The 16055-nt window shown below is 36.6% G+C and overlaps 1 protein-coding gene across 2 annotated transcripts; it reads right to left on the reverse strand.

The window, feature by feature from the left end:
- Positions 1 to 1679: 1679 nt before the first annotated feature.
- On the reverse strand, positions 1680 to 14812 carry LOC102235008 (growth factor receptor-bound protein 7-like). Of its 2 annotated transcripts, none has more exons than XM_014473523.2 (15): positions 14699 to 14812; positions 12586 to 12739; positions 11902 to 12019; positions 9365 to 9521; positions 9161 to 9282; positions 7509 to 7583; positions 5736 to 5867; positions 5513 to 5623; positions 5015 to 5113; positions 4851 to 4916; positions 4620 to 4736; positions 4035 to 4092; positions 3871 to 3958; positions 2562 to 2655; positions 1680 to 2480 (listed from the first exon to the last, which is right to left on the reverse strand). In XM_014473523.2, exons 2-15 carry the CDS (start codon positions 12705 to 12707, stop codon positions 2334 to 2336), a joined length of 1506 nt encoding a protein of 501 aa, XP_014329009.1. In that variant the 5' UTR covers positions 12708 to 12739; positions 14699 to 14812; the 3' UTR covers positions 1680 to 2333. The 2 variants fall into 2 exon arrangements, with proteins under 2 accessions (XP_014329009.1, XP_023196390.1); XM_023340622.1 differs by having other exon boundaries at positions 4824 to 4916.
- Between the last annotated feature and the right edge of the window lie 1243 nt (positions 14813 to 16055).

A 16055-nucleotide genomic window follows, 5' to 3' on the forward strand; every position in this document is an offset into this window, starting at 1 on the left:
AACATCAAAATGAGTGAGCTGAGGTGGACTGCACATCTGATAAGGATGCTTCTTGACCATCTGGCTCTGAAAGGAAACTTTTGGGTAAGTTCAACTATTTATCACATTGGTAGAGGTGGAATAAAGGACATTTCAGTTAATTTATGTCCTGGACTAGTTACCTCTGCAACTTGGATATGTGAGGGCATCTGAACAAAATAGACAGACCTTGAATGTATATAATTCAAATGCTAAAGTCAAAATTGATTTTTGTATCAACCTCCCCATATTTCCACATCTGTATATTTTTAATAATGTGTTTGACTAAACGTTTTAACCTTGACCTGATGTTATGTCATTTAGAAACACTCCAAACCCCCATTCTTTAAAGTCTATTATGAGGATTTCTTACATTAATTCTGTCAGTATTTGACTCTTGAAATATAATCAAAACTGGACTTCACCTTCCGAGAAGACACTCAAGGATTATAAAATTATGCTTTTATCTCCTTTTGTTGAATTTATATCCGTTTCAGCGGATGAAAGTCATATTCAAAGAGCTCTTTTGCACAAATTAAATCAGTCATTATGCAACACTAATTGTCTAGCAGCACACTGACAAAGCTCCCTTTGAAGCCTTTCTGACCTGTCTCCCCTCTGTCTCATTTACCCTCTAATTTACCTGCCCATCGAGGCCAGTGGAGGAAAATTTGTTGCCATAGCGACGAATTCACAGAGGGCCAGAGGGAAGGGTCGCTCAAAGCACGCTGATATTTAACCACGCGCGCATGGACAGATATAGCAGGTCAGAGAAGAAGAAAAAAATCAGCATCCAACAGAGGATGTTTGATCTGAGCACAAGAACCCAGAGGGCAGCCTTTCATGGCGCTCCAGCAACAGCTTCACAGTCTGGTTTCCTTTTTAAAGGCAGGCCAGTTTGGAGCAATAAAAGCTTTCATTACATTCTCATTTATACCACAACGATTGATTTATAGCTCAAATTGCCAGTGGATATTACAGCGTGGTCTTAATCAAGTGTAAAGGGACCCCTAAAATTTTAATTACATAAGGAATATTTTTCTGACAGGCGTCCCACACCACCGATGTGTTTTGTTCAATGAAGACACAGAAGCAAACTGCATAGAAAATGCCAATAAAAGCTTCTTAAATTGGCATAGTTTCTGAATTCAAAAGTGATTTTTTTTTTTTTTTTTGCCAAAATCCCTTTTTTTTTTTTTTTAAAGCCTTGGGCCATTATTTTAGGAAGGTAACGGTTTGTAACATAAAGAAGTGGGCTTTTATATTAGCAAACAACAAAAAAAAGGGAGAATAAAAATCTGACTTGGGTAGCTACAGCAAAACTAAAACATACTGAAAAATTTAATCAATCACATGAAAGCATTTTTTTATTTTACTGGCACATACATGGTTCTTCTGAAAAGTTACAGTTTATCACGAATATTATCTTAATATTACTTAATGTTACTTATTTATAACACACACTTGAACACATTTCTGTAGAAATGCCAATACTGTATAAAGATGGTTTTTTAGAATATCTTTGCAGAAAATTAATATATATTAAGAGCTACAGACATGTATTTATATTTTTTTTTAAAAGTCTTTCCTGAGTGTCTTTACCTGAGGTAATTTAATGGTCTTTCTGTGGAGTTAGCGTTGAGAAATCCTCAACCTTAACATTAAGCTTTTCTGGATTTATTATGTGTGAAAATTTAAAACATTGCAGATCCCATAACAGCATAAATCAGTGCAGGTCTCAATTTTTTTATTGAATTTATTTTGATCCTGTTAAAGCCCTAACGTGCAATTAAAAAAACCCATCTCTGGAGCTTATATGCTACATGACTGCAACATTAGTTTCTTCCTTTTTGATTTGCACAACCAAGGAAGCCCACTCATACTCAGAGCGCCCTCTGTCATCCACAGTTCTCTGATGGAGATGTATTCAGGGGTGTCTGAAGCTCCTAGTCATGTAAAGCTGCTCAGCTCTTTATCACAGCAACAGTGTGGCACTGAATGAAAGTAAAGTTCACACTCCATCTTCTCCAAACACTCCCCTCATAGCGCTGAAAGCCTGTCCAACATGGCTAATTAAGATGTCTCTATAGGGACGGCTGCTCATTAATTAAAATAAAAACCAGCCAGTCTCTGTGCAGACCCATGTTGTGGGAAAAATAATTAAAAAAAAAAACAAAGTGGGGAGGAGCGGATGAAATGCTTCATCTCTGGTTCATACTCATGCCCACAGCTCCGACAGCTTCATCTCACTGGGATGATCTGTTTCCTTGATGGATATCGTTGTGAAATGAAGCGGTCCAGAAAGCAGAGGGAGTTCACAGCGGCACACAGATGCAGGGGCGTGTGAGGCACACAGGCAGGGCGCCCTTGTTGATTTGGTAAAACTCCACCAGCTGCAGGAGGTCAATGAACCGAGTCTTGCCGTCGTCTAAAGTGAGGTACTTTTTTCCATCCTCCAAAACCTGCAGAGACGTGGCTAAATTAAGTCAGTGGCATTTTTGGGAGATTAAAAGAAGACATCAGAAAGAGCACGGGGAACTCACCGGGATCACGATAAAGTGTTTGACCTTCAGCTCATGACACAACGACAGCACAAAGCAGTTCTCATGCTGTTGGCTTCTACGCATCAGGAACATCCTGAAGATCAATACATGTTAAAAATACCTCCAATGAGATAAAATGTCAAAATATAAAATGCTCAGGTTTTTGACTTATAGCATACATTATATAAACATCAGTTACATGGTGTTTACAAAATTCAATTTTGGAGAAGGTTTTTCACAGAGATACGCAAGTTATGAATATCCTTGGGACTTTCTGGAATAGCCCAACACAACGTAATGCATGGTGCACAACTGCATTGTCAAAAATGTGTACTAGGCACAATTTTTAATGTGAATTTGCATTAGGACCTTTTAGCTGCTTCTCTGATTAATGCTCTCCTTGACCCAGCCTGTCAGTTTATGTGGCTGGCCACATAAACTCACAGGTTTGTAGGTTTGCAGCTGCAACACACCAGTGTTATGTCAGAGGTCTAAAACTTAGGACATTATTTTATACCCATTCTTGGTTCTTCAAAATTTTATTCCTGACATCTTTGGTGGTCTTCATAAAGTTCTGACTAAAGAAGAAGGGCAGACTGCATTTGACTATTAATAAATTATTAGCTGCAGAAGGTTGTTGGAGATCTTCTATAAGTCTGCTATTTGCTGTGATCTGTTTGGGTAAGAAGCAGCTGAGCCAGGTAAACAATGCTGGCCCTGTCCTGCAGACTGATGTGGATCTTCTAGAGCTGGTTGTGCAAAGACAGATGCTTCATCAAATCTAAAATTACAGATAAACCTAAACATTATTTTCACAACTTCATTATTTGACCATTACATAAAAGCCCAACAAAGGAGATCCTTCGTACCCACAGCTATGATATCCTATAATAATTCTGATTAAGTATAAGAGAATTAAACTGAATTGTGAACTTAGGTCCACTAATAAATGTATCAGGCTTTGCAGAACAGTTGTATTTATACAAAATTTTAAATAAATGTAATTTTACAGATATTTGACTTTGGTTTCACTTAAGGTTATTAGTTAAAGGATGGACTGAATACAGATGCACACCACACTTTCAAATTTTATTTGTAAAAGGTTTTGAAAACTATAATTTTTTTTTTAAATTTATTCAGCAGCCAGACTTGAATTCAACAAACAACTAAATGTCCAAAGAAAAACTTATAGGCAGCAGAATCTTTAATGATAAAAAAAAAAAACATTTCAGTTGTAAAAACAAGATTTTAAGCCTCATTTCTAATTGAAAACCAGAAAAAAAAAGTAATTCACTCTGGTGGTCCTCACCCATCTACCAGCCCCTGCTTCTCTATCAGCTTCTCTGCTTCATTTCTGGTCAAACCACCATAAAACCATGGGTGGGTCTCATGAAAGGCTGTGAGCAAAGAAAAAGATATTGGTATATTATTCAGTTACTTATGAAGTTACGTGTGGATCTCATGTGGACTTACAGAAATCCTGAGGCTCAGAGTTTGTGTTGGGCTGGCAGAACCTTAAGGTTTCTCTCTTCTGTCAGAAAACAAGCATCAGACAAAGGTCAGTAAATGCCACATCATTTCTCCTCTCTACATAGGTAATGTAAGTTGATGCATTGTGGCTTCTTTACAAAACACAAAACTATCTGTAAACAACATTTCAAATAAAGAGACTGAAAAATTCTTGAGCTTTATGGATTAGGACAAAATAAGAAGCAACTGCTCTTTATCAGCATCAAAATCCATGAAATCTATCCACAGATTAACAAAAACAAAAAGAAGATGCATGTTGCACAAAAATGTCTATCAGAACCTCTATGAAAGCAAAGGTTTTTGTCAATCTGATCGTCTGACGATGTGTTTTACATAAGATGTAAGAAGTAGAGACTGACTGCGCTGGAAACAGTGTGGCACTTAGAAATGTCTTCAGACATGACAATGCTGCAACCGTAAGATTTAAAATGCTGTTGGTTTATTTATCAGTGTATCAACTCTGTTGTCTTTCAGCTTCACAAAGGCAGAGTTAAAAGAAAACGTATAAGACCATTTGTTCTCCCTCACCCTCCAGGCCTGTGCTTCCTCCTGCTCTGCATTCTGAGCCTCCGTTGGGTTTTCAATGATACGTCCTCCAGCTTTACCTGTGAAGTCCATCGCCACCAAGCTATTCTCTGACTCTGACTGCAAACAGCACAGGTACAGTTCCAGTACACCCATGCGGAAATGACAGGGTCAATCACAATGCCGCATCTTGCGAGACAAACTGACTTTGCTCTCCGTGAGCTTTGGGCTTACTGGGGTTCGTGGAGCCAACTTGGACTCTGATACCGCATTATAGTTTAGCTTAATTTGCCTCCCACACTGAAAACACAAAAACACAGATAATGTAATTATTTTGTATTCCTGTCTGTAATTTGCTAAAATAATATTTAAAAAGCAAGTTTCATTTTAAAATGTACCTTGAACAATCTGAAAGCACAAATCCACATTTTTCGCATCTCTTCAGTTTCAGCACACATGATCTTTAAATCCTTTACTTGGCCTTGACTCTTGGTGGGCTGAGCAAACACAGAAACAAAACATACATCAGGCATCTGAGGTTTACATATATTCATCATGGGTATGAATAGCATGTTACTTTTATGTTTTTATTGATTAAGCTGCACCCTTGCAAGGAATGAACAGTCTACATTAGGCCAACTACTTTTCAGTTTCCACCTTAATTCACTATTCACACATTATGTAATTTGCTAGATATATGGTGATGATGCAGTCGTTTCTCTACAGTTACAAAGTTCAAAGGTTAAATACAAAGATTTTAACCAGAGGAGGGATTGCACAACAAACGGCACTTATTTATAATGGTCAAGTCATTACTCTAAAAGATCACAATTTAATTCTTTGTTTAAATTACAAAAATAAACAAAGTACAATATAAGTCTGTGAGCATTTTCTACCTTGATGCAGAAGTTGAATTCAGTAGGAGCTCCATATCGTTTGCAGCCGTCAACCACTTTGTACACGTTTGAAACATTTAGATTAGCAAATTCTTTTAGATGCTGATCACCCTAAATCCCAAACACAGATAGTAGAACAAAAGTTAAAGTTAAACACTCTGCAACAATTTACAATCTTAGCAACAAATCAAGTTCTGGAGAAAACATAAGAAGTTTCCCTAACTGTTTGCTTGGTGGATATGTAAAGACCAGACCGTCGGAGGGTGAAGAACATCTTCTTCCAAGACGTCTTAAAGTATCCCTTTAAGTAGAAAAATCCCTTGATCTGAGGAGATTTCACATTCGAGGTCAGCTCCTGTTGAGGTAACAGAATTCAAGTTCTGTCTCAAATAAAGTGGTGCCATTAGACATTATACCAAAAATGTTCTGCTTGTGATTCTGCACATTTATTTGGACACGTTAACAAACATGAGAGATATCTTTCTCAGGTCTTTGTTTTATTTCACCACGTTACTATCAGCAATTTAACATCGATTTACTGATTATGCTCCTGACAGTGACTTCCCTTGCTCTTGTTAGTTACAGTTTCCAACTGTAGCTTTAACACACTAAATATACATTAGCATTTAGGTGCACATTTAAATTTATTAGCATTTACCTAGTTTTTTTTTTATTTTGGAAGAAAACAATGCAGGTGAAAGAGTAAGCACAAGGCAGTAAAGAGTGCAGCCATGTTGTGTTGGTAGCACTAAGATTGGGCATCAAAGCTTTAAAAGATAGGAGAGCAAAGTGATATCAAAGTCTCCAGTTAAAATTTGATTTCACATAGATTTCAATGGTCCATCAGGGTTAAGGGTATTAAGAGACATAGGTTGTCGCAAAAAATCAGCTTGAAAGCCTAATAATATGGCACCCTCTAAAGGGCCTTAAAGGGATCTTTCTTTGTCCCAATCTGGCTGTTATTACCCCACAAATTAAAATTATGTTATCATTCAAATGGAACAGATTCAACAACCACAGTTGTTTTAATTTTGACCAACACTGTTTCTGCGATTTGCATAGGAAATGTCACCACAATCCTTCTAATGAGTTTCACTGCACAAGAGTAATGCAACTTTTAAAATGTTATTCCAAAGCCATTGTTTTTCATGTCACTAAATCCCAAACTTGTTTGGTGTTAGTCACTTCAAACAAATGCTACGTGTGTGCTGGATGGAAGCCAAGTTACGTTACATAGGGACTCCAAGCAAACATGCCCTTCTTCATTTGCCTTGGGCACTGAGAAATCCAATGCTGTTGCAGATATTTATTAGTAAAATAAAGTATTTTCAGCCTCAAAGTGTATTATAGTCCTAATGCAAAATGTGTTTTCACATTTGCAAAATGTGTTTTCACATTTTGCATGGAAGAAGTTTCTTTGTGGTGCATATATGAAGCTCATATAAAATTACCAACTCTCCATCTGTTTATTTTTGTCAAGAAAACAACCTGATTAACACATCATCCACATAAATGTCTTCCCATTTCAGTGGGAATTGAAACAAAACAGTATTGTTTTCAGAAGAGTATCTCTAAACTTTATTTTTGCTTTGTAAATCAATTTAAAGGTAAACTGTAATTCATATAGATTTCATACTTTCAAAATTCTTAACTTTTCTAGTTTTAAAATATTTTATATTTCCATCTGTTGACATTTGTGACAGTGGTCTGTAAAAACACAATCCTTTAACATACTTTCAGCTGGTTAGACTGCAATTTTTGCTATTCAGTAGGCTTTTATGATATTTCTTCAAAACCTTTTGCTAACTTAGTATGTTTTCTAAAAGTGTTTCAGCGGATTTTCTTGAAACATTCAACCACTTTTACAGAATAAATGATAGATTTTTTGTTAAACTATTCTGCTAGAAAACATTTTGCTGTCTCATATCTTACACTTTTTATATTACACAATATATTTTTTTAAAAAGTCTAGCACACAAAATTGTTCTTGGTTTACCCGAATGAACACTGTCGATGTCATCTTCTTCATGGCATCCTCGCTGTCTGATATCATTCCATTTGCAAAGAAGCGCTGCAAGATGAATCACAAGAACTTCAAGTAAATTTATCTTACAGATTCACTGTGTTAAAAAAAAACAAAAACATGATTATTAGGACTGGGGATTTTCAACCTTGCTTGCTGAAAAACATCGATATTTATTATTTAAGAATTATTGCAAGTAGTTCAGATAAATCCTTAATAGATGTATTTATTCAGTGCAAGGGGTGAAAACAAACAGAGCAGCTGCGTATCAGATAGAATCTTGTTTGTGCAAAATGCTCTTGGTAGTCAACCAAGCAATTCTCACAACCTCAGGCGACTGCCGACAGTTCCTCCGGGACTTCACAATTGTTTTGTAATTGTTTATGCAATTAAAATTACTAATTTTCTGATGCTACTTTAGAATTATTTGCAAAAATGTTGAAATTTTTTGCCTCATTGAGCACCTTCCAAAATCTATGTATAGAGGAAAAACAATATGGGAAAAATCAAAAAGCAGACAGAATGGACAATCAAATTTTTTTTTCTTTAAAGAACTTAAATACTTTGATTTTGGTTACTGCCCTTATCAATCTTGAACTATAACTTGACATCAACTAAGGCTGAGGTAGCAGTGTATTAGAAGTAAGAAATACTGCCACCCACAGGTGAGAATTGGTCAATTAAATCCAATGTTTTTGACCATGTCTTATGGACAATTTGCAATAAACTCACAATTATACATATGTCAATTTCCAGCTCTGCTGAATTCCAAAAAACTGGAGGGACAATGTGTGCAGAAATTCCTGAATTATTTTCCCAAAGGTACAAAATATATCCGAGAATGTCAAAATAACTCGTATATGTCTAATTTCTCAAGAAAGTATCTGCTGTGCACAATAAATCTTTTTTTTTTACCCATGTCACCTTAAAGACTCCGTGCCTTTTAACAACCACTGTGAAAATATGTAAAAATTTTGTATTTTTCTAAAATTTTCTGCATGACATTTTGGTATAGTAATAAAATAATGAGTACTTCAAGAACTTTGCACATGTTTCAAACCACACCACATTTGTACCATCTGAAGGCACAGAGACCCTCAGGTCTCCCGGTTCTGGTCTGCTCTGCATCCCCAGAACCAGAACCAAACAAGGAGAAGCAGCATTCAGCTTCTATGCACCACAAATCTGGAACAAACTTCCAGAAAACTGTAAAACAGCTGAAATACCGACTCCCATTAAATCTCGACTAAAAACCCACCTGTTTAGAGTTGCATTTAAAACATAATCAATTACAAATTTAATGATGGCACTTGACTTAATGTAATGTTTTGGTTGTTGTTTCTATGTCGCATGTTTTTGTATTTGTTATGATGTAAAGTACTTAGAAATGCATTGCTACTGAAATGTGCTATAAAAATAAAATTTGATTTGATTTTGATTTGACAAAGGCAGTGTGGGCTCACCATAAAGACCTATGGGAAGCCCATTCAATAAAAGTCAACAGTTTAAATGGTGCAAGTGCACAGATGCCAGTCTACGACCAACATGAGGAACTGTCTGAGGCCTTCACTCAGTCTATTAACACAGAACTTAACCTGCAACTCATGAATGAAGGCTTTACATACCCACTGTATATGGAAGAACTCATACTTGTCATAGTTTTTGGAGAACATGAATCTCGCCTCAACCTTGTCAGACCAGGTGGCCTGAACCTCCAGTACAATCTCGTGGTCCTCCAGACATCTCTCTGAAGACATCAGGATGAAGATGTAAACCAAACCAGTCTTGTTATTCAGTGTCAATTGTGTAGTGAACCATCTTAGGTTTACCTAGGCCCAGAGTAGGATAGATCTCGAGAAGCGCCCAGTTGTCCTCATTGCTGCAGTGAGCTGACTGGACCAACAGCTGGCACACTTCTCTGGCTGTTGCTTGGCGACCAATCAATATAGTCTTATAGGCGCTCTCGTCTCCATAGACTTTAATCACCTGAGGGGAAATCCACAACAATCCCTCCAATTAAAAGGAGACACTGCGGTCCACTTTAAACAAACCAGAGATTGTTTGGTATAGTTATGTAAATAGTTATGCATTCATTCATTTAAGGATTTCTGCTTTCTAGTCAGGATAGAAATACGTTTTTCCCCTCAAATGGAGAGAAAATTAGCTAAAAAATATAACTCAATTTTCCCTAAGAGTAGTTATAGTCTTTAAGTGCTAAAGAAATAAATAACTGTAGCAGAGATTTAAAAAAAACGAGAAGACAGACACTACATGGTTAATAACAGCTGTGAAAATGCTCAAATATATAAGCACCTGAAAGCCTAAAACTCCAGTGGTCCAGTTTCCAAGTGATTATTTTGTCTATAACTCCTTAGCTTTTCTTCTTGATTACACACTGATTAATACCACGTCAAACAATTCCCAAAACCTCAGATTAAAACCCAAATTGTGACGCTAAGTTCACACAACGGTCAAAATCTTTGTGTCCAATAACCTTTAAAGCTCAAAGAGAAGTTTTAATTGGTTTCTAATTTCAGAGTGACCTGGCCTTAAACTTTATGGCAGAAAACATCTCCTTCTTCCTGAGGTTAAAATGCTAAAACCTTCTCTGCATCTGTTTGGACTGAGAAGCAGCTGTTCACATAGACAATAGATCAACTGTGCACAGGTTATTAAACCGGCTGGATTATTCTTTGAGCAGGCGAGACACTGACTGCATCCAGCAACAGGTTTCCAAGCAAAATGAAGACAACCTGCCTGACCAGAAACATGTCAATAAATGAGAACAGGCTGGCTGAGTGAGCGCTGGAGTCAGTCAGGCAGAAATAATTACTGCACATCAACTCGAGAGGATTATGGGAGAACAACAAGGCTTTCTATGGAAATATTTTACTGCACTCTGACTCATATCACTTCCTCAAAACAAATTCTGGCTCTAACAAAAGGACATCAGGCCACAGTTTTAAGAAGTACTGCACACAATGTGGTTGTGAATGCAATAACAACACACATAAACACTGATAAATGTTAAAAACCTCAAACGATGTCTGTCCAATCCTTAGGACAGTTAGATCCTATTCTAAGGATCAAACTTCAACCCCAGCCCTGGAAACTGCTGCAGGGCAATGACAAGAAGTGCAGTGGGAGAAATATCTGTGTGTGCTGTGGTATTAAAGGTCCTGAAAGCTCTGTTGTCAGACTTCTGAACAAAATCTCATATTGACAGAGGAGGTTCAAAGGGTTGATGTGATTCAAGATGGCTTCCTCTATCTTTTTTGGTCACCTCTGCCTATTGAGTTATATTCAAACGGCCTTTCTGTCTGAGCAGTTCAACAAAAGGAAGGCTGGAGATAATTAGAAACTGCTAAATGATATGTTTCAACTTACTTTACAAGAATAAAAGCCACATTTGGGGAGTAAAACATCTCAGGAAAATCATCAAATAAGTGCATAGATTCTTTATACACACAGTGATATGTTTGCAAATTTGCATATTACATAGGACTGTAAAAAAAAAGCAGAAAACCTGTTGAGATAACTGACCAACTAAGTTAACATGACAGCTATACTCAAACTAATCCAGTGTTGATTCATATGTAGTATAAGCATGTCTTAGCTATAATGGCCTCAGTAACAGCACCCTTTCCAGTCTTTGTATTCTTCTTTTACTAAATTATTCCAACAAGGCCCAATACTATAAAGAAGGTTGAATTAAATGAAATAATTTGAATTAATATGAGTTATAATAACATTTATTTGTTGTTCTAACTCAAATTACTGGGATTACTGATCCCAGTAAAAATACCTTACTGGGATCAGTAAGGTAATTTTTTATTGAATTGAATAACAAGATCCTAAAATGACACAATCTGTGCATCACTCTGTTTATTTAAAACAACAAACAGATTGTGTCATTTTAGATTTTCTGTTTAGAACAGAAAATCGTTGCATGTGAAGAGGACACATTTACTCGAGGCACTCACTGGCCTGAGCTGTAATAATGGGATTGATAGGATTTAGAAAGCGGATTAGGAAATGTTTCATTGTGACACTATTTCTAATTAATGCAAGAAGCATTTGTTTTTACATGAGTAGATATAAGGATTTATGTTGTTTTATGTCTAAGAGAGTGTTGGTGTTTTAAGCCATTTGAGACGTTTTTGTTGCTTTTATGCATATGATGTCATTGGAGAGTTGGTGCCCCCTACTGGCTGAGAGTAGAAAGAGGACCCAGACATTTTGTGGGTTGGGACTACGTTTTATCCCCCTCCAGAATTTTATGTATTTACATTGGTTGTTGGGGAGAGGCAAAATTAGGGGTCATCAGAGTGCAATTTCATATGTTTTGTGACCTAAAAATACTCACAAATTTGTCACTTGATTCTGATGGAAGTGAACCGTTGGGCAATGAAAGATTGCACAGCTCTGGAAAGGGGTTTGGAATGGGGGACTCAGAGGAAGACAAAACTTCACCTCCTTTCTTCCTAAAAGAATTAGAATGACAACATTAATAAAAGGAAACATCTGTTGGTAAATTACACATGTGGAAAAAAGTTGTTAATGACTGAAAAACAAACAAAGGTCACTGAAAAAAATTTGAAACTGACAAAAGTAATATTAAGATGCTGAACTCACATTGACAGCTACAGAACTAGTGTGATTTCAAAAATGAAACAAATAACATTTAGTTACAGGTAGTATTGTTTTTGTCCAGTCCCATTTCATTTGTTTATGTTTTGTTAATTCTGTTGAATTCAAAAGCAATGTCTGATTTCCATATCCCTGATTTTCAGTAATGTGCATATTCTCTTCTCCAAAAAAAAGGGGGGGTTTTTTGTTGTTGTTTTTTATTCAACAGCTCAGCTTCAACTTGTAATCTTTAAAACTAACAAACACCTCCACATGTCATAATCTCTTGTGTGACTGTCAGCTGACCTACAGTTAAGTGAGCACCAGGATTTCCTCCAGAAGCCCAGTGACTCATAGCTACTCTGTTGTATGTGCTGCTTTTGAATGAGCAAGACTGAGTCTCTGTGGCTGCCGGTCATACCTGTTTGTGCTAATTAAGATGGGCTGGGAGCGGCGGAGAGGCGGTGACTCAGGTACCAGAGGACTCAAGGTTAAAGTGGAGCAGCCCAGCGACACGTCCTCCTCATCTGATGAATCCTTCATCCTGGAGCCCTCAAAAGATTTTCTCGAGGAATCTGAAGGGAAATCAGAGTGATAGAGCCAATGAAAAATCCACATGCAATGGAGGAAGCGTGAAATGCTCCTTTTACCTTTAAGAGCTTGTTCGTCTTGCTTTTAAATGTGAACAAATAAACAAGAATACTCTGACAACACTTTTATCTACACATTATCAAAAATCAGTCCATGTATTTTTGCTATAGGATTTCTCCCATGATGTAACTCTGAAAGACAAAACAAAAAAACCCCAAAACAAAAACAAAAAAAAAACACAAATTATTTTATGCTAATCCATCTGAGACATTTACAAGACTGGTTGGCATTGATCATGCTGTTGTAGCTGATAGCGAAACCAGGACAATAAACGACAGTAAATCTCAGGCTCAACAGGAACAACAGCACGGCTCAGGTTAGTATTTTCGTCTCTCAAAATAGACTCACATGGCAGCGAGCCATAGAAAAATCTGAACCTGATTTTCCACAAACAAGACAACCCCGGAAGACGTGCACAAAGTAAACATGTAAACATAGACACACTGTTTTTGGTGTAAAATTTTATCTCTTGGCCTTTACTGCTACAGAAAATATAATTAAACCGCTCTAAGAGGGGAATTGTACAATATAATCATGTCTTGTTCTAAAGTTTTAGCTTAAATGAGTCAAAGAAATATTGTTTTTTTCCTTCTGTTACTGACACGCTTCAGCTCACTTCAGAACATTTTTGATTAACTGGAAGACTCATATACAACGTCTCAGAATTTTTAAAGTCTTTTTTACTTAACAGGCTTAAAAATTGAATCCGAGTTGTTGATTTAACTCTTCCGTCTCAGTTTAGAGCGTAGCTGTTAAAAATGTCCCAAGCTCGAAAGGTTTGTTTGCATCAAAATATGGAACAGGAAAACACACATGTATTGAGAACATTTCAACATTATGAGTAGAGAACATACTAAATCAATAAAATCAGAATTAATGAATCCATTGTGAGAAAATAAAAACTGTTCAATTACCATAATTCAAAGAAAATAAGAAATCTTGTTTACATGCAAGAATGATTTTTACATTGAATAATCTATCATTTTACTTACGTTACCTTGTGGAGCAAGATTTGATGGATTCTTGGAATTTCTTATGGCTTGCTTTAAACATAAATTGTGTAGTTTTGAATTCAACCCAATCATAAAGTTTCAATATATTTGAATTAAAAAGCAATGTGTTTGTGTGCTCGCAAATCCCTATTTTCTGAATAATCCTAATGGCTGTCTTTTGGAATTCATTGAATGGAATTAGGTTGCTTTTATATGTGCTCTAAAGATTTCCACATAGTAAGACATTGTGTGATTAATTGCCATTAAATATGACCTGCTTTTTTGTTTGTTAATTTGAGTTCTTTAAATATAATTAGTTGTTATGCCATAAGAAGCCAAACAGCGACAACTATAACAACTGAGAAGCTTTGATTATAACCAGCATTTATTTGCACACAGTGCAACATTTTGTAGTTGTTATCCTTTGATTCAAATCATACTAACAGCAAAATAAATAAGAAAGCAAGCTGAAAAACCACATATTTTATTATAGATACAAAAAATGTCAAAAATGTATACAGGGTTATACCGTGCTTTCTTTAAAAAGATTCAAGATTGACACATGTATTACCAATTCCTTAAATTAAACTAAATCATTCAGTTTGCAGCCTTTATATGTATATAAACACTTGAGAACAGGCTTCATGATCCAGTCATGTTGCATGGGAAACCCTCCAGAAACAACTACTATCCAGTATTAAGAAATACAATTACAGGTTCAACCTAAACCCTGTGACTGAAGAGAAACCCTAAATTACGTTAACATCTATCTTCCTGGTGTAGTTTAAACTCACACTGTGCTAAAATGCCTCTTCTGTCCCATTAAAGTGACATTATTGCGCCAACTCTCTGTTCGAAACTCAGAACAAAGAGGCTCAAGCTGGACCTTACCTGTAACCCGCGGTGTTCCACATGAGCCCCTACCTGCTCATTTAGAAGGCGGCGTCTCTTGGTGAGTTTCTTCCATGTGAGTCTGTTTCTCAGAGTTAACAATTCAACGTTTCATTTTCGTACGTGGGCAAAAAGTTGATGCCGTGACAGCGGCGTGCGCCAAGACGTCAGAGTGGGCGGGGCCTGCTCGACAGGTGGTGAGGACAGCAATCCGTGTATGGCGGCCCGTAGGCCGCGCCTTCTTCTGTCAATGAGGTCACTTGGTTCGATGAAACCACTTAATTTCCTAGTTTTGTTTTGTTTTTGTTTGTTTTTTCTACTCACCACAGTGTTAGTAAACCTACTTATTGTTTTTTCATACAGTATAACCTGGTGAAAATATGGGCCATTCTTTCACTCTCAACTATTTGAACCACTGCCCTCCATTAACATATATATATGTCATGGGGAGAGGTTGGATGCATACACCATGGACAGGTTGCCAGGCCATTGTAGGGCAACTCAGAGATACATCATACTAGTCATGCATACACATATACCAAAGGACATTTTAGAGTATTATATTTGGAACATGGGAAATTTGGGAGAACCCAGAGAGAAGGCACACGTATGCGGAGAGAACATGCAGACTTCTCATAGAAAGACCCCAGATTGGTACTGAACCCAGACTCTTGCCCCAGCACAAATGATGGGGCAGTTGTTGCAACTGCCTCACTGTGCAGATAGATTAAGGAATGTTGCTGTTCTTGTCTGAAAATATTTTGAAAGGTAATGACTCATTATTTAATCACAGTGAAATTATGAGGCCTGTAAAGAGCTGTCATCAGTACAGACATGGCAATAAACAAAATTGTCATGTATAATGAGAACGAAATTAATTTCTATGTGAGGACGGCTTGAGTTTTATTTATTTTTTATAGATGTTTACATGACTCATCCTCATATTTTATTACTGTCATGTTGTGGGGTTTATTATAATTTCTAAAAATAAACGCTATGCTCACTGTCACATCAGATTCAATATTCAATTCAAAAATACTTCATTAATCCCAAAGGGAAATTAAATGTTGCTGTAACTCATTAAAATTCTTCAGAATTATTGAAGATCATGATTCCTGTTAGCAGGAAAGAATATCAGAATTTTGATCAAGTTCAGAAAACTTATATTTCTATGAAGATGATCCTTTCTCTCCCCCTAGATGTTGGAGCAAAACAGAAACAATTGAGTGGCTTGTTTCTTCAGTAGTTAAAGCAATTTTCGTACATTTTAACCAGTGGTCCTGTTTCGGTTACATATTCACAGACTGCTATAGGAGAACAAAGGACTTTTCAGTCATACATTGTTCTCTTATTTGGT

The sequence above is a fragment of the Xiphophorus maculatus genome, chromosome 10, assembly GCF_002775205.1.
Source record: "Xiphophorus maculatus strain JP 163 A chromosome 10, X_maculatus-5.0-male, whole genome shotgun sequence".
Taxonomy (NCBI): domain Eukaryota; kingdom Metazoa; phylum Chordata; class Actinopteri; order Cyprinodontiformes; family Poeciliidae; genus Xiphophorus; species Xiphophorus maculatus.